The sequence below is a fragment of the Mustela nivalis genome, assembly GCF_964662115.1.
Source record: "Mustela nivalis genome assembly, chromosome: 12".
Lineage (NCBI taxonomy): Eukaryota > Metazoa > Chordata > Mammalia > Carnivora > Mustelidae > Mustela > Mustela nivalis.
In genome coordinates this window covers 102,130,240-102,153,388 of record NC_139031.1, presented here as the reverse complement: position 1 = coordinate 102,153,388, position 23,149 = coordinate 102,130,240, and the positions used below count along the sequence as shown (strand labels likewise).

Sequence of the window (23,149 nt, the reverse complement as noted above, 5' to 3'; positions counted from 1 at the left end):
GATGGAATGTTCTGAATATATCTGTGATGTCAGTCTGGTCCAGTGTGTCATTTAAAGCCTTTATTTCCTTATTGATCTTTGCTTAGATGATATGCCCATTTCAGTAGGAGGAGGTTTTAACGTCCCCTACTATTATTGTTTTATTGTCAAGGTGTTTCTTTGATTTTGTTATTAATTGGTTTATAGAATTGGCTGCTCCCATGTTAGGGGCATAGCTATGTAAAATTTTTAGGTCTTCTTGTTGGACAGACCCTTTAAGTATGCTATAGTGTCCTTCCTCATCTCTTATTATAGTCCTTGGGTTAAAATCTAATTTATCTGATAAAAAGATTGCCACCCCAGTTTTTGTTTAATGTCCTTTAGCATGGTAAATTGTTTTCCACCCCCTCACTTGAAATCTGGATGTGTCTTTGGATCTAAAATGAGATTCTTATAGACAGCATATTGATGTGTATTTTTTTTTTAATCCAGTCTGATATCCTGTATCTTTTGACTGGAACATGTAGCCCATTTACATTCAGGGTAACTATTGAAAGATATGAATTTAGTGCCATTGTACTGCCTGTAAGGTGACTGTGACTGTAATTGTCTCTTTTCCTTTTTAATCTGGTAATTTTTGGCTCTCTCTTTGCTTGGAGGACCCCTTTCAGTATTTCCTGTAGGGCTAGTTTGGTGTTCGCAAATTCTTTTAGTTTTCGTTTATCATAGAAGCTTTTTATCTCTCTTTCTATTTTCATTGACAGCCTAGCTGGATATAGTGTTCTTGGCTGCATATTTTTTCTTGCTTTGAATATATCATTCCAGTCCTTTCTGGCCTGCCAGGACTCTGTGGAGAAGTCTGCTACCAACCTAATATTTCTACCATTGTCTGTTACAGACCTCTTATCTCAAATGGCTTTCAGTATTTTCTCTTTGTCACTGAGATTTGTAAGTTTTACTATTAGATATCAGGATAGTAACCTATTTTCATTGATTTTGAGGGGTGTTCTCTGTGCCTCCTGGATTTTGATGCTTGTTCCCTTTGCCACATTAGGGAAATTCTGTGCTATAGTTTGCTCCAATATACCTTCTGCCCCCTTCTCTCTTTCTTATTCTTTTGGGATCCCAATTATTCTAATATTGTTTTGTCTTATTGTATCACTTATCTGTCAGATTCTTCCTTGTGGTCCAGTAGTTGTTTGTCTCTCAGCTTCTTTATTCTCTATCATTTGCTCTTCTATATCACTTATTCTCTCTTCTGCCTCATTTATCCTAGCAGTAAGAGCCTCCATTTTTGATTGCACCTCATTAATAACTCTTCTTATTTCAACTTGGTTAGATTTTAGTTCTTCTTTTTCTCCAGAAAGGGATTTTATTTTTTTCAGAAAAGGACTCTATAATATCTTCCATGCTTTTTTCAAGCCCAGCTACCACCTTGATAATCATCATTCTGAAGTCTAATTCTGACATCTTACTAATGTCCATACTGATTAGGTCCCTAGCCATCAGTACTGCTGCTTGTTCTTTTATTTATTTATTTATTTATTTATTTATTTATTTTTTGTGATGAGTTGTTCCACCTTGTTATTTTATCCAGATAAGTTAGATAAATAAGAGAACAAAATACTAAAAGGTTAGCAACAACCCCAGAAAGATATACACTAACCAAATCAGAAGAGATCTGAAACTGGGAAGGGGGGAGGGGTAAAAAAGAAAAAAATATATACACATGTAATTAAACTGTTGAATAGAACAGAGCCACACACTTGATTTTGGGTGTATTTTGGTCTGTAGAAGAAACTACCTCCCAAAATTTTAAAGAAAGAAAAACTTACATTTATAGAAAAATAAGGGAAAACATAATGAAAGGATGGAATATGATCATAAAGATGAAAATTTAAAAAGATTCTTAAAAAGGAATTGATAAGATAAGAAGTTGGTTGAAAAGAGGAAAGAATGTGATCAGGATGGAGACTAGAACAAAGCCATGTGCTAGAATTAGGGTATATTTTGATCTATTAGAAGAAATTATATCCTGAAATTTTAATGAAAAAAATAACCCATATGTATACAAAAAATAAAGTTAAATACAATGAAGGGATCAAAAGTGATTATAACAATGAAAATTAAAATGATTTTAGAAAGATGTTGATAAAATAAAATAGTTTAAAAATGTTAAAATAGGAATTAGGAAAAATTTAAAAAGTAGAATAAGAAAAAAATAAAATTAAAAAAATTTAACTTTGAAAGACTAAAGGATCATAGGAAAAAGCCATGAATTCTATGTGTTGTTTTCTCTTAGCTTTTGAGTTCCACAGTTCTCATTGGTGGGTGAACTTGGTCTTGGCCAGATGTTCTTACTGACCTTCTGGGGGAGGGGCCTTTTGTAATGATTCTCAAATGTCTTTGCCTGAGGTGGAATTGCACTGCCCTTGCCAGGGGTCAGGCTGAGTAATCTGTTGGTTTTGGTCTCATGAGCTTTTGTTCCCTGAACACTTTCTGGACAACTTTGGAGGACAGGAATGAAAATGAAGGGCTGCCAATCTGCAGCCCGTAGGAGCCAAGAGCTTAGGGCCCCACTCCTCTGTGTGCCCTCAGAGGAAAGCAGTCAATCCCTCCTGTCTCCATGGTCTCCAGCCCTACTCCATGCTCACCTGTCCTTGACTAAGTGTTTCTGTCTCTGGTGCAACGCCCCATTTGGAGCTTCAAACCCAACTGATGCCTGAGCCACTCCTCCCAGAGGAGGAAGGTGAATCTCCCTGGATCTGCTACTTGTTGGGTCCCTGCCTGAAGAGCAGTGGCCTGACTGTGCCTTGGATCATGTTTTAAGGTAATACTGAGCTGAGAGCCCTCTCCTTGGCTCTGCCTCTGTAGCCTTCTTTCCCACTCCAATAGTTCTGACACACTCAGATATCCCTGGTCTTTTTGTGACCCTGCTGGTCCTGAGACTACACTGTCCCTGCATGGGCTCCACTTCCCGCTTAGCCTCTGGAGTGATGTCCGTCAGTGAAGCAGACTTCTTAACATTCCGATTTTGTGGTCCACTGCTCTACCATGTGCCGGGAGCCGGCCCCTCCCGGCACAGTCTATCTCCATGAATGTTGCCTCAGATTCACTTCTCTGCACATCCTACCTTCCAGAACATGGTCGATTTTCTGTTCCTAGAATTGCTGCTCTTCTCTTCTCTCTCCTGTTAAGTTTGTAGGTGTTCAGAATGGTTTGATAACTACCTAGCTCAACTCCTGGGACCTGGTGATATTTAGGTCTTCTACTTCTCTGCCATCTTGTTCCTCCGATACTGAGATTTTTGAATAAGTGAATGAATGAATGAGGTGCTGGTTGACACTAAAATAAGTAAAATTTGTAATACAAAAATAAGATAAACATTCCCTTTCTTTACCTTATGACTCCCCTTCTTTTTTATGCTTTATTGTAAGACTGGAACATGACATCTACAGATGAGCCTGGGGGAGCTTGGGTGGCTCAATCGGTTGAGCCTCTGACTCTTGGTTTCAGCTTAGATCAGGGTTGTGAGATTGAGTCCCACATCTGGCTCTGTGCTCAGCAAGGAGCCTGCTTGAGATTCTCTTTCTCTCTCGCCCTCTTCCCTTCCACCCCACTTGTGCTGTCTCTCTCAAAGAAATAAATCTTAAAAACAAATAAATATAAGCCTGGAGCATTTTGTAGTGCCACAAAAGGAAGTGCTAAAAACAAAAAAATCCTCACAATGATGGGTTGTGTGTCAGAGGGACACAGGCGCCAACTGAAAAGAGCTTCCAGTGGTCAGAACAAAATGATTTGAGCAACAAAATAGAGTAGTATTGGATTATAACCCAAAGTATAAAACAAATACCATGGCTCTGGGCTGATGTAAATAAATGATTGAATAAATGAATAGGAGAAAAGAGACAAAGTTCCTGGGAAGAATTCTAATAATTTATGGGGACAGTTCATTCTCAAGAAGGAGGAACACAGGGCACCTGGATGGCTCAGTTGGTTGAGTGACTGCCTTTGGCTCAGGTCATGATCCCAGACTTCCAGGATCGTGTCCCGCATTGGGCTCCCAGCTCCTTGGGGAGTCTGCTTCTCCCTCTGACCTTTTCCTCTCTCATGCTCTCTCTCATTCATTCTGTCTCAAATAAATAAAATCTTAAAAAAAAAAAAAAAGAAGGAAGAACACAACTCCCCACCCCTTAAGTGTGGGCTGTGCTTGGTGATTTCCTTCCAAACAGTACAGTGTGGAAAGGGGGAAAAGTAAATAGAATGATTTTGCAGTGGAGATAGCTGATAGCCACCATCTCAGGCAGGTGATCAAGGTCAACGCCAATGGTGATAAGTCCTGTCCACTGTTTTTAACTTGGATATAATATGGATATAATATGATGAAAATCTTACGCTTGTGGGTTTTCTTCCCCAAATTCACATGCCCCATAAATTAAACCCATAATTTTCTAATTATGAGAAAGACATATCAAAAAATCCCCCTCGAGGAACATCCTCCAAAAATATCTGAACTGTACTTCTTGAAACTGTCAAAGTCATCAGAAGGAAGGAATGTATGATAAACTGTTACAGTCAAGAGTAGCCTAAGGAGACAATGATTAAATATAATGTGATAGGTATGCTGAATGGGATCTGCGAACTGAAAAGAACATTAAAAACTAAGGAAATCTGAACATATGGACTTTAATAATAATGCATCAGTGTTGGCTCTTTAATTGTAAAATTCAGATCACACTGAGATAAGATGTTAATAATAGGGGAATTGGGATAAATAAGTCACAGAGATGAAAGGCGCAGTAGGGAATACAGTCCGTCGTTCTGTAGTAGCGTTGTCTGGTGGCAGATGGTAGCTACACTTATGGTGAGCACAGCGTAAGTATGGAGAAGTTGAATTGCCATGTGGCACACCTGAAATTAATGTAACATTGTGTCAACTAAAATTTAAAAAATAAATGAAAAATACAGCCAAGCTGAGAAAAAAAGAAAAGTAATAGGGGAACTGGGTGTGGAGTATATGGGAACTCTTCACCATCTTGGTAAGTTTTCTGTAAATCTACACCTGTTCTAAAATAAAAGTTGGAAAAAATTGTAAACATTTCCCCACATGGGACTATGTTCTTCTGTCGTATCATTTGAATGCCTACTTTGTCTGGTATTACATATGGATATTGCAGTTTATTTAACTTACCCCATTTGGGGGTGTATTGGCACTGGTAGTTTGTACTTGCATCATTGGCCGTAACTATGATTAGAGGAAGGGCTGTTTTTGACATGGAGGCTTACGTTCTTTTATTTTATTTCTGATTTTTTCTTCTTCTTTCTCTGTATTTTCCCCTTAGGGAATGACTTTGAATACTTTTTATATGCTGACGACTCCAGCCCTGTCTCACAGACATCTCCAATTCAACATATGCAAAGATGGTTTCTTATTTTCTTTCCCTTCACCTCGTTCCTCTCTCTGACTTCGTTATTTCTGTTCTGTTGAGGCCTTCAGAGCTGACCCAGATATTCAGGCAGAAACATGTTCTGTCCAGTCTGTCCCTAACATATATGTTAAGCCCACTAATTTTTCTGTTTCCACTGCCACCAACCTAGTCTGAGCTATCATCAGCTTATGCCTGGACCTGCACAATTTCCATAACTGGTCCCTTTTCTCTCTTGTCTCTATTCAGTCCATTCTTTGGATTTAATTGCAAATTCAGTGGGAAGCTCTATAACTTTTTAATAGAAGGATGATGTGCTATAGTTCTTGATTTTAAAGTGATCATGGTGAGGGGCACCTGGCTGGCTCAGTCATTGGAGCATGCATTTTTTGATCTCAGGATTGTAAAATCGAGCCCCACATTGGGTATAGAGATGACTTAAAAAAACCAAAATGATCATTCTAAAAGGTGTGCAGAGAATGAGTCCTTCCTTACTCATGACCTGCAGGAGGTGGCATGATCTGTCAACCTCTCCAATTTCATTTCCCATCTTTTTCTTGTCATGCTTTAGTTACTTTGGGGGGTACTTTCAGATTTTTTTTCCTTTTCTGTTTTTTGTATTCTTTCCTGTATGCCAGTCTCTTGCCTTATGGCTTTCACACGTGTTATTCTTTTTGTTTTTAAACTTTTCCCCATGGCAGTTCCTGTAACTGTTTAGTTGTCTTCTCCACTATTCTTGAGTACAAAGGGGGCAGGACTGCATCTTTCCATTTACTGTTGCATACCCAGTACCTAACATAATACCTTCTACAAAGCAGCACTCTATATTTGTTGAATAAAGAAACTAGTAATCACTATTTTCATTTGTGTGTTAAAAAAAAAATTACTGTAGAAACTCTACGTTAGGCCCTGTGAGAACGTATGAAGATTTGCAGTGCGCAGTTCTTACCTTGGAATAGTTCCAATTTAAAAGGAGGGAAAGGATCAGCTATGAGTAATATTGGAGCGTGGAGGAGGACACTGTAGTTGGAGTAGTTTAAAGCGCTGCCATTAGCAAGCTCTGTGACCTCAGATAAGTTATTTCCTTCTCTGTTTCTTTCTTTATCCATGTCTAATATTAAGGGGTTTGGCTAGATTTTCCTGAGGTTTTGGTTCTCAGATCTGGTGTGCTGTGTATGATGTATTAGTTAAGTTATTTTTTTCCCCCAGGCTCCACCCCTGGAGAGTCAGATTCAGTAGGCCTGGGGCGGGAACGAGGAATTCTGTAGGTGATTATGATGTACAACTAGGTTTAGGAACCACTGATCTAGGTCTTCTTAACTTGGCATCTTGTACGTGTAGTACAGGGTAGTTGTAGTTGTAACAGGGTAGACTGTGAGAGTGCAGCCTGAATAGGTAGGTTAAGGTGTTGTGTTTGTTCAGAGGCAAGGAAAATAGTGTTTTGATTTGGTGATGAGGGGGACTTAATGGAAATGGTCGTGTAAGAGTGGATGGAGAGATGGGCAGGTGCAGAAGCGAAGCGTGACTGGTGTTCAGCGCAGCTCACGTGGAGGCCAGAATATGCAAGAGAGCAGGAGGGAAACATCCACCAGTAATGATGTCATGGACCAGAGTTCGAGTATTGTTTTCCCCACTTTACCCATCATACTTGTTTGTCCTTTTGGAGATGAAGGGTTCTATTATTGCAGCTTGTTCCTCATTTGCTAGAAGTGAGCCATGGGGTGGCAGAGAGCATGGGGCTGCTTTGGGAAATAATTGGGTGTATTCTTCCTCATGTCTTTTGGGGCTGTGCCCTTTGAGATCCACTTTGACCATCCATTGGTTTTCTGGTTAGACACATAGGATACCAGGACCCACTATGTTATCTAAAATAATAGTTTTGCTGTCAGAATGATTATTATTAAACCAAAGTTAGCCTTTTTGTTTAGATGAAACCATATAAAGGCAACATTCTGAGTAAATTATATAGCATCCGCATGATGAAATAATGAGCCTAAGTTTATGAGATGAAAGTAATGATCTAATGCAATATTTAGAATGGATATACAGTATGTAGTTATTAACCTAAAAGTCACATCCCGCATTCCTTTGATTTGTGGAAAATTTGTCATTAATTGCCAGGAAGCCTGATTTTTCATACAGAATCACGTCATAACTGTTGACTTTCTCCCCCTTCTGCTGCCTTAAAATACTTCATTGTAAATAGTAGATTACTCTCAGATTTGCAAGCCCCTTTTAAACACTGGGTTGCTAAGTTTAGCCCTGTTGCTCTCTCTTTTTTTTAAAATAGAATTCTCCCCCCACCCCCAGATTTGCCTCTGAATACTGAAGAATCACACTTTGTTTTTGAGTGGCCATGGTTTAAAAACCTTATCTAACCTTTCTGCCCAGTGGGAGCCTACTGGTTCTGAAATACATTTTGTTTTCATGAGTTACCACTGTGGAGGAAATTGATAGGGCATCCCATTTAGAAATAGCCTATGAGATGAGTTTTGATTGTCCGTTCAAACTTACTCTGAATAGGGCTGCTTTTATGAAATAGTTGTCAAAGATACAGCTTAGCAAGGTAGGGTCAGAAACACAGAAGTCAAAATTGAGAAGAAAGAAAGAGGTCGTGGACCAGAATTGAGGCAGTCAGGCTGATCTCCAGCCCAGAATCCAGCCCATACCTACTCCTGTCAAGCATCTCAGATCAGTTTAGGATTCACAGGTTAACCTGTGATCATCCAGTCAGTCCTACCTCTTTTTTTTTTTTTTAAACTTTTTTCTATTTATTTGAGAGAGAGAAAGAAAGTGTGTGCACATGAGTGGGGGTGGGCAGAGGGAAGGAAGAAGTGGACTCCCCATCGAGCAGGGAGCTTGATGTGGGGCTCAATTCCAGTACCTCGGGATCATCATCTGAGGAAGGCAGATGCTTAACCGACTGAGCCACCCAGGTGCCCCATTCCACTTGTAGCTATGCTGATGTTGGTCTATTGCCTATCAGCTGATTTTGAAATTAAAAAAAGTAGAGATACCAAGCTTCTTATGATTCTTTGCTTGTAAAGTATTACCTTTATTAATGTGACTCATTGGCCCCCAGTAGCACCAGAATTTATTTCAAAGGGAACAGCCCGATTCCCACTCCCAACAGAGGTAGATCAAAGAAAAACCTTTCTTATAGAAAAACCTCAGACTTGAGAAAATCTCCCCAATTTCAAGAAGAGCTTTTATGGGAAAATGACTATACCTGCATCTCTATTATCTGCCAGACTCTTAAGAATAATAGTCAGAGGTGTAGACCTTAGAAGCAAATATAAGACCATTTACTACTTTGCAAATTGTGTTCTGTGTTTATGATGCCCAGGGTGACATTGTGACATTGGAGGCCTGCTTCTGCTTCAACCAGAACACTGTGGGTATTAACCTGCTCACATATTAGGATTTCATGCATTAATTCGGTTTGATACAGGAGTTCTGCTTTAAAAAAAAAAAAAGATTGAGAACCATCCCTTTTGGTCAAATGCCCAAGATTTTATAGAGAATGTGTCTGAAGGTTGACGTATTTCAATTAAATACTGACAGTTGTACAACTACTTAGAGTTGACAGAAATGAAAAACCGTGAAACTGGACTTCCCATCCAGTGCATTTTTTACTACAAAATGTTGATTTGATTTTCCATTTTGAAAGACACAGAAGTGATCTGTGAAATGGCGATTAGCACTAGGCAGCCCCAGGCAGCCCTGGAATGCTCCATGGTTCAAATGCCCGAGACCAGATGGAGGTCCAGAAGTGGATGACTCAAAGTTTATTAGTTTTGCCACCTGGGCAGTACAGCCGAACCAGCTGCCATAAGGCAGTTCCAATTTCAACAGAGCAGTAAATGAACATAAAAGTGAGTGTAAATCCTAAGAATAAAGTAAAGGAGAATGTCTGCTGCTCTAAGGAGATTCGTGCAGGCTGAGCCCTATGGAGATAGGCTATGTGGGAGGCAAGCTGCCGGACCAGGTAGAGGCCAATCACAGGTTGCCTCTGCAAGCCCTAAAAAACCATCCCTGGAGTTGTTCCAGCAGCCGAACTCAGTTTGGGATCTGTGTGACTTGCTGGCTTGGGAGCCACATCACATCTGATGATCTAGGATGGGAAAAATGAGCCCATGGTATATCATGATTATATTATGAGGCCAGAAGCTTTTTATTAGGTTTGTCTTTCATAGTTTGGGGCCCTTGGTGTCATGGGTGTTCGTGAGAACATAAGCTCCTTGTGGCGGGTCACCAGGAATGGAGTTCATTCTCCTCCTGTTCTCCCCATATGGAATTGGATGGTGGTAGGTTTTTAAGCGATGTGTATAAAATACTGCAGGAGTCAGAAGTTGACCTTAAGGCTTTAGATGACCCCTTTAATAGGTCTAGGGCTTTTGAAAACTGAAATAATTACAATAATGAGGCTATGGGTTTAGGACTAAGTTGAGGGAGGGAGAGCACTTTTTGTGTAAATGAGGATGAATCACTGAGGAATTTTCACAAGTCAAATAATTTGGACTCTGTGTGACCATTAAGGATGCTGTGGGCAGCTAGCAACAGAAAACTTGACTGAATGGACTTAAACAAATAGAGGTTTATTATTGTTGTTTTTGTCACAAAATTAGAAACTTGGAGGAATATGGTTCATGACTGGTTCAGCTGCTCAGTGATGACACAGGCTCTTTTTTTGTCATCTTGACAGAAAGTAAAAGGATGTGGGTGAAGAGGGGAGAGGAATGTACCAGTTGCCGATGTATTTTGCTGTGGTCTTGACGCTAAAGGCTGGCCCAGGGTTTTTTTATCTGTTGGGTCGACCTCTGTCTTCAGGTGATCTTTTTGAGCGCCGAGTGCTGTTCATACTTAATCTCATGCGATAATGTAATACTGCTCTTCCTTTCTTTGTACGGTGATGCCTGTATGTTTTCTGATCTGCTTGGAGTTGCTTCTCTCTCTTTTTGCAATGACATGAAGTGAATTCAAATGAGAACTTTCGTAGTATAACCTTCTGCTTGTGATTGTGGGTAAACTGCTTTTTTTTTTTTTTTTTTTTTTCCTGGCAGGTGGCATGTTTGACCCAGGTAGCTGCTAATTATCTCATTGGCCAAAAGGAAGCAAAACGTTGGGGCACGGCTCACGGCAGTATCGTTCCTTACCAGGTAGGATTGATACACACAGCGAGTGTTGGCTGCTCTGATCTGCAGTTTTGTATGATATGAGTTTGGGAGATTATTTCCCTTTGTAAGAAAAAAAAATCCTTTCAGGATATTCTGTTATATATCTTTGTCTGACTGTAACAAGGTCCTGTTGTTCATTTTAAATTCAGTGTTTTGCACATTTCTTTGTCAGAAGATTAGTAACAGGACACTTAAATGGATCAAAGGAACTTGCTGAAAGTGAGTGACTTTTGGCCTCATATGATGGTTTATTTATTTATTTTTTCGCCCCAAAGAAGCACTGATTGTAGCCATTTTATAAAGCATGGTTTGTTCACCATGTCAATTATAAACCAAATGTTACCTACCCCAGCTGACAATAATATTCTCACAGGGTTGGAGTAAAATGAAAATTTGCGTGTGACGGATCTTTATTTTCAGAGCAAAGCAGATGGTTCGGGAACTGCTGTTCTTTATTAAGTGTCTAAACTTGTCCTTAGAAATTCTTGACGTTGGCTAGTGTGAATGAATATGTGAGGGAACTGTGATCTTTCACAAACAAAAATGAGAACAAAAACTCTAACTCTTCCTCCAAACCCCTAACCTTTGCTTGACTCAGTTGTAGTATGTCCTGCTGTATTTGTTATGTCCTCTGTCAGATGTTGGAGGTTTGAGAGTAGAGATGTCTTTTTCATCACTGTATCCTTTCTCGCTTCCACCAGAAGCACATTCCAGGCACCATATTAATATCCGTTGAATGAAGGGGTAAATTTTACTGTGGCCATTTTGGAGCTTGTGCTGTGGACAGAACACATCAAAGCCAGCATTTTGCATTTGCCAGCAAATCCATGAACACTGCTAATCATCCTTTTAGTCTTAAGAACATTATTTCCTTCAGCTAAACTAGTTTCTTTCCCATTTCTTTTAATGCAAATTTGAGCAATTCAGTGACCCAATGTGAGTCTAGAATTTTTCTCTGTTTCTATTTTTGGTCTCTTTACACGTAAGGCGTTACTGTGATTTCCCTGCAGAGCTGCCCTTTGACATAGCTATGGTTGTAGAACAGTCTCCTTAGTGCCTGCCCTCTTTTCTTGAGCGTGCTTTTATGACCAGCATTAGTGACATTTTGGTTCCCTCCTTGAGAGCCCTGTACTCTTTGAGCCAGACCTACCATGTGTCATGAAAGTGGCAATTTTGCACCTTTTAGAGATCACCAGTTTTAGCCTTCTCTCTTCTCAGATAGCAAATTTGATACCTGAATTGAGTAGATGGATCGCAACTCTGATCTGCCTCCTTGTAGAGTTATCTTTTAGATCTGCTGCCTTTGACTGGAGAGTGCTAGGATTCCAGTGCCTTCTTGTACTCCAACCCACACCGTCTCCTTCAGACCTGCTCCTAGCTGACGGGTTGCATTGACTAACTGATCCTCATTGTTGACGATGGAAGTCCCTCTCCCAGGCATTTTAGCAGAGGGAAATGTTGGAACACCTGGAAATTCATTGCTAATAATGGAAGTCCAGTCTTCAGTTTTTGGTGTGTGGAGAAAATGTGTTTGACTTGGAAAGCTTTACAGTATAATTTTACATCACATCACATGGGAGGTGTTCACTATGTTCTTGTATAAGGTTTATAGGTTTTTTTATTTTTTAAATTTTTTTTAAAGAACGTCTTTAAAAAAATTTGGTATAGACCTCTGCTGTCCCTCCTGAGTGTTTGTAGTGAGAGCTCTGGCACCTTGGGTATGCTCTCGGTTATTTCACTGTGAGGTAAAAAGAAATTTAGAATCCTTGGCTTTTATTATGGTAGGCAACAGATACTCTGTGTATGTACGTGTGTGCGCATGTGTGTATTCTGTAAAGACAGAACTATACTTTTCCTGCTTGAACTGCTCCAGTCACATAAAGTGGATATTGTGCTTATTTGATCTAGTTGATTGTAGCTTTATTATCTGCAAGAAATAAGAGAAGATCTACTAGAATCTTTCCTCAGGAACTCAGAATTAATTTGTTTCCTCTTGGTGGAGGACCGGTTCAGAACTGTGATTAAGGAACAAATGCAAATTCAGCTTGAATGAAACTAGCATACTAAGATGGATCCTAGATATGCTTCTAGACCTTGGTCTGTTTTTAATTTTTAAAATAGATTTGGGAAATATTTTTATGGGTGAGTGCCAGGATAATTATAATTCAGTTTTCTAAAATAATTATAGCTTTGCATCTAATTTGAGTTGTCTGAGTTTTGAGCTTAAAGTCTATAATGGAGGACCCCGATGGTCTCAGGAATTAGTTAGGTACCCCGTTCACTTTCCTGAATTCTTGTTGAACCCCACCTGAAATATCACAGACCTTGAATGCATGAATATAAATTTCTGAAAAATAGTGATCCTTGATTTGTGTTTTATTTTACATACATGTAATTTTTAACTTCTCAGGTTGATTATCCACTTGTGTTGTTTCCTCCCTATTCTTTGCCAACTTTTTTAAAAATGAGTAAGCTAAACAAAAGTAGATAGCATTGAGATAGTCATTTTGCTACTTGTAGAATATATTGATGGATGCTTTTCAGATTTTTAGATTGATTGATTGATTTTAGAGAAGGGGTGGCGTGAAGAGAGAGAGAGAGAACAAGGAGGGGGAGGGAGAGGGACAAACTGACTTTGTGTTGAGTGCAGAGCCCAACTTGGAGCTCAGTCTCACAACCCTGAGATCATGACCTGAGCTGAAATCAAGAGTTGGATACTTGACCAACTGAGCACTCAGGTGCTCTGCAAGAATTCCGGTTTTTAAAAAGAACTTGTAGATTTCAGTGCTTCCTTTGTTTCCATTACCATTAGAGAAACACATAGCCCTTGCCCTTGAGAAACACATAGTCCAAGGTATAATAATTACATAATGTTCACGTGTGTGTGTCTCTCTCTCTATATATGATCTTATTTATTTGAGAGAGAGAGGCTGAGGGAGAAGCAGATTCCCCACTGAGCAGGGAGCCCAATGTGGGGCTCAGTCCCAGGACTCTGAGATCATGACCTGAACTGAAGTCAGAGACTTAACCTACTAAGCCACCCAGGTACCCCAGAATGTTTCTTGGATGTTCAGTTATATTGATAATGACAGGGGGGTTGTGGGGGATGGGATAGGAGAATGCAGAGAAAGCAGTTGGCTGGTCTTCAAAAAGAATGTGTTTTATTGTGTAAGATAGTAATCAGTGGGGCTGATGCCCTTTATGTATATAGGATTAACATCATAATCCCCCTAATTTCATAACCTGCGCTTATCCAAAACTCTCTCTCAAATTTCTTCAACATCCGAGGACCCTGTATTTGCATGTCCTCCTCTGCTTTGGGGGCTCATGATCCTCCTGAAACCTCAGCCTCTCTCCAGTCTCAACGAAGATCCATTCACAAATAGAGTCACAAAGAGAGGAAACTATACTTTACATTTTCAAGGAAAATGGGGGAGATCTTTACAGAAAAATCTTGTACAGTCTCGGATAGGAGGCTTCATCTCTCTTCACCATATGCTTGGGCTGCTACTCGGGAGTTTCATTATCCTGAAGAGCATATGAATCTCCCGTTGTTTCTGTTCCTCCTTCTCTCCTTTTTTCTTTTCTGCTTCTCTTTGAGATCAGTGAATTTCTCTACTCTTAAGCAGAATTACTGTGCTTGCTAGTGCAAGCATAGATCTTTGGGTGGCCACCTTTATGCTAAATGCTTCACAACATACTGCTTCTGTGCCCTAAGGAGAGTGCTGGCGTGTGGATCTAATGGAAGCCTGCTCAGCTCTTTCTGTTTCTGATAAGACCATCTCTCTCCCAGTCTCTACTGTCTGCAGCAGGTCTTGGGGGAGCTCATGGGGTTCTGTGTGCTCCTCGTCAAACCATAGCTTCTTCAGCAACAGCATCGCCCGTGTGATTGGTATAGCCTGCTAAAGAGACTAGTCTGGATGCGACAACCACAACTACTTCCTTCCCTTAAAAGAACATCAATCCCATCACCCTTCAGACATTTGCCTCAGTCACCAGCAGGACTCCAAGCCTTCCAGGTCATCTTATGACCCCCTGGACAGTCATTCGCATATGGCTCTGTGCATCTCTTCCTTTGATCCAGTCATTTCTTCTGCCAACAATCTTGGTGCCTTTACAATGCTCTTAGATCACCCCAGTAACATCCTTGATTATTTTTCTTGTTTTCACTTGGCCACCACTCAGGTATTTCTAAGACTTTCACATGCATCCGAGTCTCTAAATAGACATCTTGTGAAGATGCTTTGCCTGATTCCTGGTGATACGGATGCTGCGCTGTAAGAAGGTTCCCAATGAGACTTTATTATTATTGGTGACGATGTTGTCTCCTTTGTATTCAGCTGGCAAAATCCAATTAAACTGCTGATTAAACTTCATTTGTAGTGTATGGCTGGAGGAAAACATAACTACCACGTGTACAGCCTCACTCCCAGCTCGTGGCCATCTTTCTCAAGTGGGCCCTCAGCCTTACCCACAGACCTGGCACACTACCTACACATTTATTTCCTCTGGGATGACGACTTCACTTCTTCTCTCTCCTCGGATCTTTCCCACCCCCCTCCTCTTCCTTAGCCAAAGATGGTTTCTTATTTCACTGAAAACAGATACAAGTGGAAGAGAACTATCTCATCTTTCCTCTGCCATAACCCCCAAGCCCCTGCTTGTGTGTTCTCTTCATTCCTCCCTATCACAATGAATGACTTGTCCCCTTCCACATTTTCTCTACTTAAAGGCATCGCTCCTGCACTTTATCTCCTCTGATACCTGCGTTGCTATCAGTGGATAATGATATGACCATGTCCTTCACCTTAAAAAAACCCAGAAACCTTCCTTAGACTCCCAGGGCACATTTTTCCATCTACCATCCCATTTCTCCATGCTCTTCTGTTACCCAATTCCTCAAAAGCGGTTTGGCTGGTACCTCCTGGGAAGAATCATTAGTCTCCAGTTTACATGCACCTCATAGGCCAAGAGATGTTGGAGTCCTCAGTCCTCAGCAGTCTGAGTGCTGTGGAGTAGCTAGGGGAAGTTGACTTTCTGAGCAGTTCATTAACATGACTCTTTATATACTTTTTCTTGAGCCTTCAAAAAGAATTTTTCCTTTAAATGGTCTGATAATTCACATGGCAATTTCTTTTAAAGCCCCCCCCCCACCCCCCGCTCTGGAGTACCTTCTAATTCAAGAAATCGAAGAATACAATTATTCAGATGATTAAATAAAATCATGTCTCCCTTTCCTCAGTTTGGGCTCATTCAACCAAGGAATAGAGCAGGAAGCTGTGCTATGTTATTTCCGGTATGGACATTATACTGTATATTTAATTTGGCACAAGCAGAGACTCAGACAGGCAGTAAATTCCAAGTCTGAAGAGATGCAGCACTTTGCTATCATTCCTTAGAAACGTTAAAATGCTGTTAAATCATAACAGATTAGGTAACCTTGGGAATCTTTTTGTTAACCTATATTAAGGCTTTTTCAAAAAGTGAAAATGTAAATGATATACATGTGCCTCTTCTTTCGTGACTTTTTTTTTTTAAACCATAGTTACACTAAAGCATTCACTGAAGTTTGGAAGTATGATTTTAACAGGCATATGATTGTATCACATCTTTAATTTAATTGATGCATTGGTAATAACAGTAAAAATAATCATGCAGGCTTTCATTGAACATACATTCTGTAACCATTTTATGTATGTGTATATAATATTATATATATAATAATATACATAATTTTTTTTTCTATTTTATATTGATGAAAGGGAGACTGAAGAGAGAGAAAGAAAGTTCACTATGGCTACAGGTAGAAAGTCAAAGAACCTGGATCAGAACCATGGTTTTAATATTTCAGAACTTGTTTCCTTTCCTTCTGTATTCAAAGTAGTCATTTTTTGGTGCTTGATACATTGTGGATGCCTGTCTTTTAGTTTCTTTGATAGATGGTAGAATTCTTTAATCTTTTCCATCATCTTTTTGACAAATGGCCTGCTAATCAAAACTCTATTAGGTATCAAACCCATAAGTGACTTTGAAGTATGTTTGAATTTTGAGCTATGGGGGCAGTTAATTGTAGGTTTCTGCCTACCACGTTTTCAATTTATGCTTTCAAAATGACTTTTGCTTCTTCAATTAAGCAACAATTTCTTGAGTCCCCTGTGAAGCAGGCAGTGGTTTAGTTCCTGAAGTCTTCTGGATGAGGAAGAACTGGGCCCTTGATTTCAAGACATTGAGAAGCCCTACAGCAGGCACAGTTGGGGGAACTTGAGCTTTGGAATGAGCACCAGGACTCAAAGCCTTCCAGGTCATCCGTTAGGATGTGTGCTCTGCCACTCACTGACTCTGAAATCTTGGACAAGTCTTTTAATATCCCTAGTGTTAGCTGCTTCCTATGCAGAAAGGTCAACAATGACAGTTGTTTCCATGTTTTTTGAAGGAATTAAATGAGACGGTGTACACTAAGTGTTTTGTGCCATACCTGACTCTTGTAAGAATTCAGTGGAAAGTGGCTATTATTATTTCTGTAGTTGACCTAATGATTCTAACTTTGTAAAATAGTTTCTAGGAAGCTACAAAATAATCTCTATGAAGGCTACCCATGGCAGCTAGGAGGCAGAGTAAATAAAGAATAAAGATACATAGATGAATTTCTTTCTTAAGGGAATTTCTACTTTAATTTCTTTCTTTCTTTCCTTCTTTCTCTCTCTCTCTCTCTCTCTCTCTTTCTTTCTCTCTCTCTCTCTTTCTTTCTTTCCAAATGGAAAGGAGAGAATACCACATGCTGTAGTATTTTTCTTTGTTTGTTTTAAAAAACTGTGCTTAGATCACCTTTTAAAGAACTTATAGTTGAGTTGAGTTGAGACATTACTGAAATGTAGCATTCTTTTTCCCCACAGTTTTATTGAGAAACAATTGATATACATCACTGTTTAAGGCATACAGTGTGATGGTTTGATTTACATATATTGTGAAATGATTACTACAATAACTTCAGCTAACAGCCATCTTTTCTTATATTTACCCCCCAAAAATAAATAAATAAAAGAGAGAGGGAGTGAAAGAAAAAAGGAAAAAAAATCTCCTTGTGCTGAGAACTTTTATACCAACTTCTTAAAACAGAGTTTGAGGAGAATCGTATATAGCAATGTCACCTACTTGTGTCAAAGCGAATAAGGCTTCTAGTTTACTGAATTTTCTAGTTAATTGAGATTTAGTCTAAATTCATGGTTAACAAAATGAAGCATGACAAAAATGATTTTCCAAAGTAATCTCTGAGAAGCACACAATATGGGAACCTATCTCTATAAGAGATATATCTCCCTTTCAGAACCAAACATTGTGCTGATTTGTCCTGCTGTCTTAAAAAGTGAGAGAACTACAGAGTATTTTAAGCATCTGTTCTTGTAACATTGAAATGCAGTGAACTTTGATAATCTTTACCCTGTTAAAAATGCCTAGAGGTTCACTTGGAACAGAAGTGCTTTTGGTGATAGGGAAGACATTAGGCTACATCTCATAGGTTTCTGAAAAGTTCTGGATTCCTCAGTACTGACACCTTAGAATATTCCAAATACTTTTTTTTTTTTTAATTAAGGCAGGAATTGTCCAAATTTCTCCCATCCCCTTTGTTCTAAAGCTTTTGGCAAGGTAGTTTTTGAGTATTTGCTCTAAAGCTTATATGTGCCTCAGGTCCTTCTGAATTTTGGATTCTTGTTAAAACAAAATTTTTTTTTTTTTAATTTGAAGGTTCTGGTTACTTTGAAGCCACGTGTCCAGGACTTTGGTGCACAGTCCTAAGAATATAGAGAATTGAGCAGTCCAACAGGCAGATAAAAAAATGGTGTATAGGCCAGCTGCTGGCGAACCAGCTGCCACCCTCTGGGCCTCTCCTGAGACGAAGTTCAGCTTACCTTGATTTAAAATAAAATTCTTAAATTTAAAATAAATTACACAGTGTAATGTTTAAGGAGATCATATTGCACAAAGAATAAACATAGTTATGACTGTTCAAAAACTAATATAATTTTTAAAAATCAGAATTGCCTCCATTTGATATATATATAAAAGATTTTATTTATTTGACAGAGAGAGACAGAGTGAGAGAGGGAACACAAGCAGTGGGAGTGGGAGAGGGAGAAGCAGGCCTTCTGCCAAGCAGGGAGCCCAATGCAGGGCTCGATCCCAGGGCCCTGGGATCATGACTGGAGGTGAAGTCAAATGCCAAACGACTGAGCCACCTAGGTGCCCCAAATATATATATTTTTAAATGCATTTCACCAAGAGGTAAAATAGAAAGAGACACAAGGATAGGCACTGTTTGCTAAGGAATATATCTGAAATTCATTTAGGATCTTATTAGCTTCTCTTGCATTCTCAGTATTCTCAACATATATGCAGAATTGTACTATTTGTTGTTTATGCCTCTCAGTTTTGACTAAAATTTGATGGTGGGAATGCCAGTTGGTGCAGCCACTTTTGAAAAACAGAATGGAGGTTCCTCCAAAAATTAAAAATAAAATTATCATATGATCCAGTAGTTCCCAAAGACAATGAAAACACTAATTTAGAAAGATCTATGTATCCATATGTTTATTGCACATTATTTACAATAACCAAGGTATGGAAGCAACTCAAGTGTCCATCCATTGATAACTGGATAAAGAAGATGTGCTGTATATATACACACACATGCATATATAAACAATGGAATATTACTCAGCCATAAAAAGGAATGAAATCTTGCCATTTGTGATGATTTGGGTGACCTAGAGGGTATAATGTTAAGTGAAATAAGTCAGAGAAAGACAAATACCATATAATTTTTCTCATATGTGAAATTTAAGAAACAAAACACAAACAAACAAAGAAAGACAAAGAAAAAAAAAACCAGACTCTTCAATACAGGGAACACACTGGTTGTTGCCAGAGGGGCGGTGGGTGGGGGTATAGGTTTAAGAGTTCACTTAAACTCTTTAGAGTCTAAGGGGATTAAGAGTTCACACATCTTGAGCAATGCTGAGAAACTTATAGAATTGTTGAATTGTTACATTCTGTACCTGAAACTAATATAACATTGTAGGTTAATTACACTTGAATTTAAAAAAAAAAGGCATAATAAATACCTAAAAAAAATTTGCAAATACCATTGTGAATATTCAGGTAAAGAAGAATATTAATAGTCACTATTCCTAAGAATATTATATTAATAATTGTAATAATCATTAGAGATAACATTTCTTGAATGATGACAGTTACTAACTACCTTACATGTCTTAATTCAGTCTTCACAACAGCTGCATGAAGCGGGTATTGCTTCTGTCCTCTATTCAGATGAGCAGAGTGAGGATAGAGATGACTGACTTGTCCCAGGTCCCATGTAGTGCCATAACTGAAATTCTAACCGAGGCAGGGGCTCCCGACTATGCAGGCAAGCGATGCAGTGCTCCTTACTGAAACTGGCATGTTGAGTTTCGTTTTCTATCTTCATCCTCCTTTTGAGGAAGAATTATGTGACATTTTCTTCTACCTATTTTCCCCTTTAGGACTGCCAAGAGTAATTGAAGAGATATAAACAGTTCTGTTGTTTACTCATCACAGAGATCCTTAATTATGACTTAAAAGCAAATTTCCGTAAGGAAATCAGGTTGTACATCTTTTGAATAAATCCTTTGATTGCAGATGCTAAAACTGTTAGAATCATAACTAAATCAAGTTATAGTGAGACAGGTATCTCTAGCTCCATCTGGGGAATGAAAACAATGTTGTCCTTGAGCAATAAGGGAGTTTGGGATGGTTTTAGCTATTGTGAGAGCCATCATTTCTGATTCAAACTGGGCGGTCGCTGGGGGTGGGCTTTAGAGTGGAAAGGAGTATTTGGGACATGAAGAAAAGTATTCAGGTGTGTGGGGCAAGGGGCAGCCTGGGGAGAAATCAAGTGGGCAGATCTCCAAGTATTCCAGCTTCATTTCTGCCAAAACACTTTTGTGTTTGTTTGAAATAGGAATTTCACTGCTTAAGAAATGATCATCTTAGATCAACCCACTTGTCCTAAATGATTTTACTGGACTAGAATGTAGGTTTTGTACACATTTGTGTGTGTGTGTGTTTGGGTAACGAGAGACTGATTTTTCGTCGATGGTGATGGCTTCTCGAACTGTGACCTCGAACCAAAGACGCGGTCTACTGTCGCTGAGGTGGGGGCCCTGGCAGGAGTCCAAGTGGGGCCTGGCAGAGCCGCTTTGTGGAGGACCTCACACCCGACCTTCAGCTGAGGGTCTCGCCTGGAGGCTATGCGTGGAGGTCAAGGTTCTCTGGCTCAGATAAATCACATAGGACTGGATTCTGGAAATGGCTGAATTTGGATGTAGTCACACATCCTGTTCTGTTCCTGGGGTGTCCAGGGCAAATGTTGCTGAAATTCTGAGTAGCTGTGCTTGGTGCTTAGACAATACCCCAACAGCTTCCTGCTCAGGTGCAGGGCATCTGGGAAAAAGAACTGAGTTCTGATATGGTACAAATTACCTTTAAAAAAAAAAAAAAGATTTATTTATTTATTTTTTGACAGAGAGAGAGATCACAAGTAGACAGAGAGGCAGACCGGGGTTGGGGGGTGTGTGGAAGCAGGCTCCCCGCTGAGCAGAGAACCCGATGCAGGGCTCGATCTGAGAACCCTGAGATCATGACCTGAGCTGAAGGCAGAGGCTTAAGCCACTGAGCCACCCAGGTGCCCCTGGTACAAATTACTTTTATATTATAATTCAATATTGGGTAAATAAAATAATAACAGTGAAGGAAAACTTGCAAGATGTTAAGTTCTGAAGTGATCCTGTGTTGGAGACTTGAGCAACTCATATCACAAATAAATGGGATTGTGAAGGAAGGTCTTTTCCTTCTTAGTTTGGTCCCCGGCACTCCGGACAAAGAGTATGGGTATTGGGCCTCTGTGAAGGGAGGAGCTCGTAAGTGTGCATGCTGATTTGGGCTAGTGAACTAGGAACTTAAAAAACTCATGTTAATTCATTTGGCCTTATTTTATCCTGGAAACAGTTCTCAAATGTCCCTTCCTTCTTTTCTCTCCTGAGGGTAAAAGCAGGTACGAAATGTTCTAGGTCCTTGCCAAAAAGGTCCATGGAGCGGTGGCATCAGCATTACCTGTGGTTTGTTAGAGAAATAATAGTTTCTAGTGTATTCTACTGAACCAGAATCTGCTGTTTAACAAGATCCTCAGGTGATTTCGATGTCATGTTAGATTTTGAGAAGCCCTGGTCTCAAGTCCATGTGAAATCCTTTTGGTCATTGCGTAAGAGTCCACTAGATGTCACTCTTGTAACCTGCTAATGGGATGGCACTTTTCAATGGGGACTTGAAAAAAAATATGTGAATAATGAGCATATTATTAGGTGATTTCCTCCCTATCCTTAGAGCTATGATATTCTACATTGATTATTTAAGGTAAAACTACCTTTCTTTTTGGTTCAAAGTCCTGAAGAGTGATTCCTGGGGATGATTTTCATTTTATTAGCACTCATGCCTTTCCTCTCCCTCCGTCAAGCCCCCTGTTGCTTGGGCCAGTTCTGTCATTATAGAACCTTAGCACAGACTATGCTGCAGTTGCTCGGACTGACTGGCTGATGGAGAGAACAGCATCCCGGCCTCCTCAGCGCAGTGATGCAGCGTAAATGTGTACAGGTTTGATTTCCGTAGAAGTGATTGAGAGCAGAAAGGAGGCAAGGCTATATCCTGAAATTAGCATCCATCTCTGCGTGATTGTGGGAGGAAGTGCAGACCTTTCTGAATTCTTTGGGTGTCCCCAGGGTGGTTTTACAAAAAAGATCGGTTCACTTCTGCTTAGAAAGAAATGTCCCGAGTGTAATCTTGGAGGGCGTTAGTTCCAGCCATGAAAATGAATATAAGGGACATTTATGGGTAAGTTTTACTGTAGAGTAAAATCCACAGGGAGATGATATACTTGCAGAGACATATGAGGCCCCTAGGACAAGTCCTGCTAACAACTGGTTAGGTCTGCGTATTAGGAAAGGGGGTGAAAAGGTTAAGGACTATGCTTTAGAATTTTCTTTTTTTTTTTTTCCCCCGGATGCCCAGCTTGAGAAAAGTTAGTTCTTGAAATAAATCAAGCCCTTGCAAAACTCTCCTCCCTCTGAGTCTGATGTGGTTTTTCATCTGTTTCAGTTAACAAGGGTAGCAAACAACTCATAAAGTAGCAGGTGTGTGTGTGTGTGTGTGTGTGTGCGTGTGCATCATTGGGTGTGTTTGGTGAGCGTAGGTTTCCTCTTCTTGGTCTGTGGGAGGGGCTGTTAATTTATAATATCACCATATAAATGCAGAATGTTTAATTTGGTTGATTTCAGTCAAGTACATCTTATTGATGTGAAAACAATATGGTTTTAGCTTAAATAACATTTTTCTTTTGTTCAAAATAGTTAAGGAAACTGTAGTATTTACTTCTAAGCTTTAGAGTCCTTTTTGCAATGTCATTTATTATGATGTGATTCTTAATGACAGAGAGCAGAAGGAAGCATTTCAAGCATTTTACTGAAAACCAGTTTCATT

General features: G+C 39.6%; 1 protein-coding gene and 1 pseudogene across 21 annotated transcripts in view; both read left to right on the top strand.

Moving 5' to 3' along the window:
• Positions 1–23,149, top strand: part of SUGCT (succinyl-CoA:glutarate-CoA transferase) — an 808,589-nt gene that overhangs the window by 200,800 nt on the left and 584,640 nt on the right. For 18 of the 20 annotated variants that reach the window (XM_082692660.1, XM_082692659.1, XM_082692668.1 and 15 more), the window contains one exon: positions 10,469–10,564. The exons of the other annotated variants lie outside the window; for them this stretch is intronic. In XM_082692660.1, the coding sequence (XP_082548786.1) occupies positions 10,469–10,564 (96 nt within the window). The remainder of the gene's footprint in view (positions 1–10,468; positions 10,565–23,149) is intronic. 20 annotated transcript variants of the gene reach the window in all.
• Positions 20,714–23,149, top strand: part of LOC309845809 (E3 ubiquitin-protein ligase RNF13-like) — a 49,425-nt pseudogene continuing 46,989 nt past the window's right edge. The window contains exons 1-3 of the transcript in view: positions 20,714–20,884; positions 22,165–22,253; positions 22,393–22,504. The product of the transcript in view is annotated as an E3 ubiquitin-protein ligase RNF13-like (transcript). The remainder of the gene's footprint in view (positions 20,885–22,164; positions 22,254–22,392; positions 22,505–23,149) is intronic.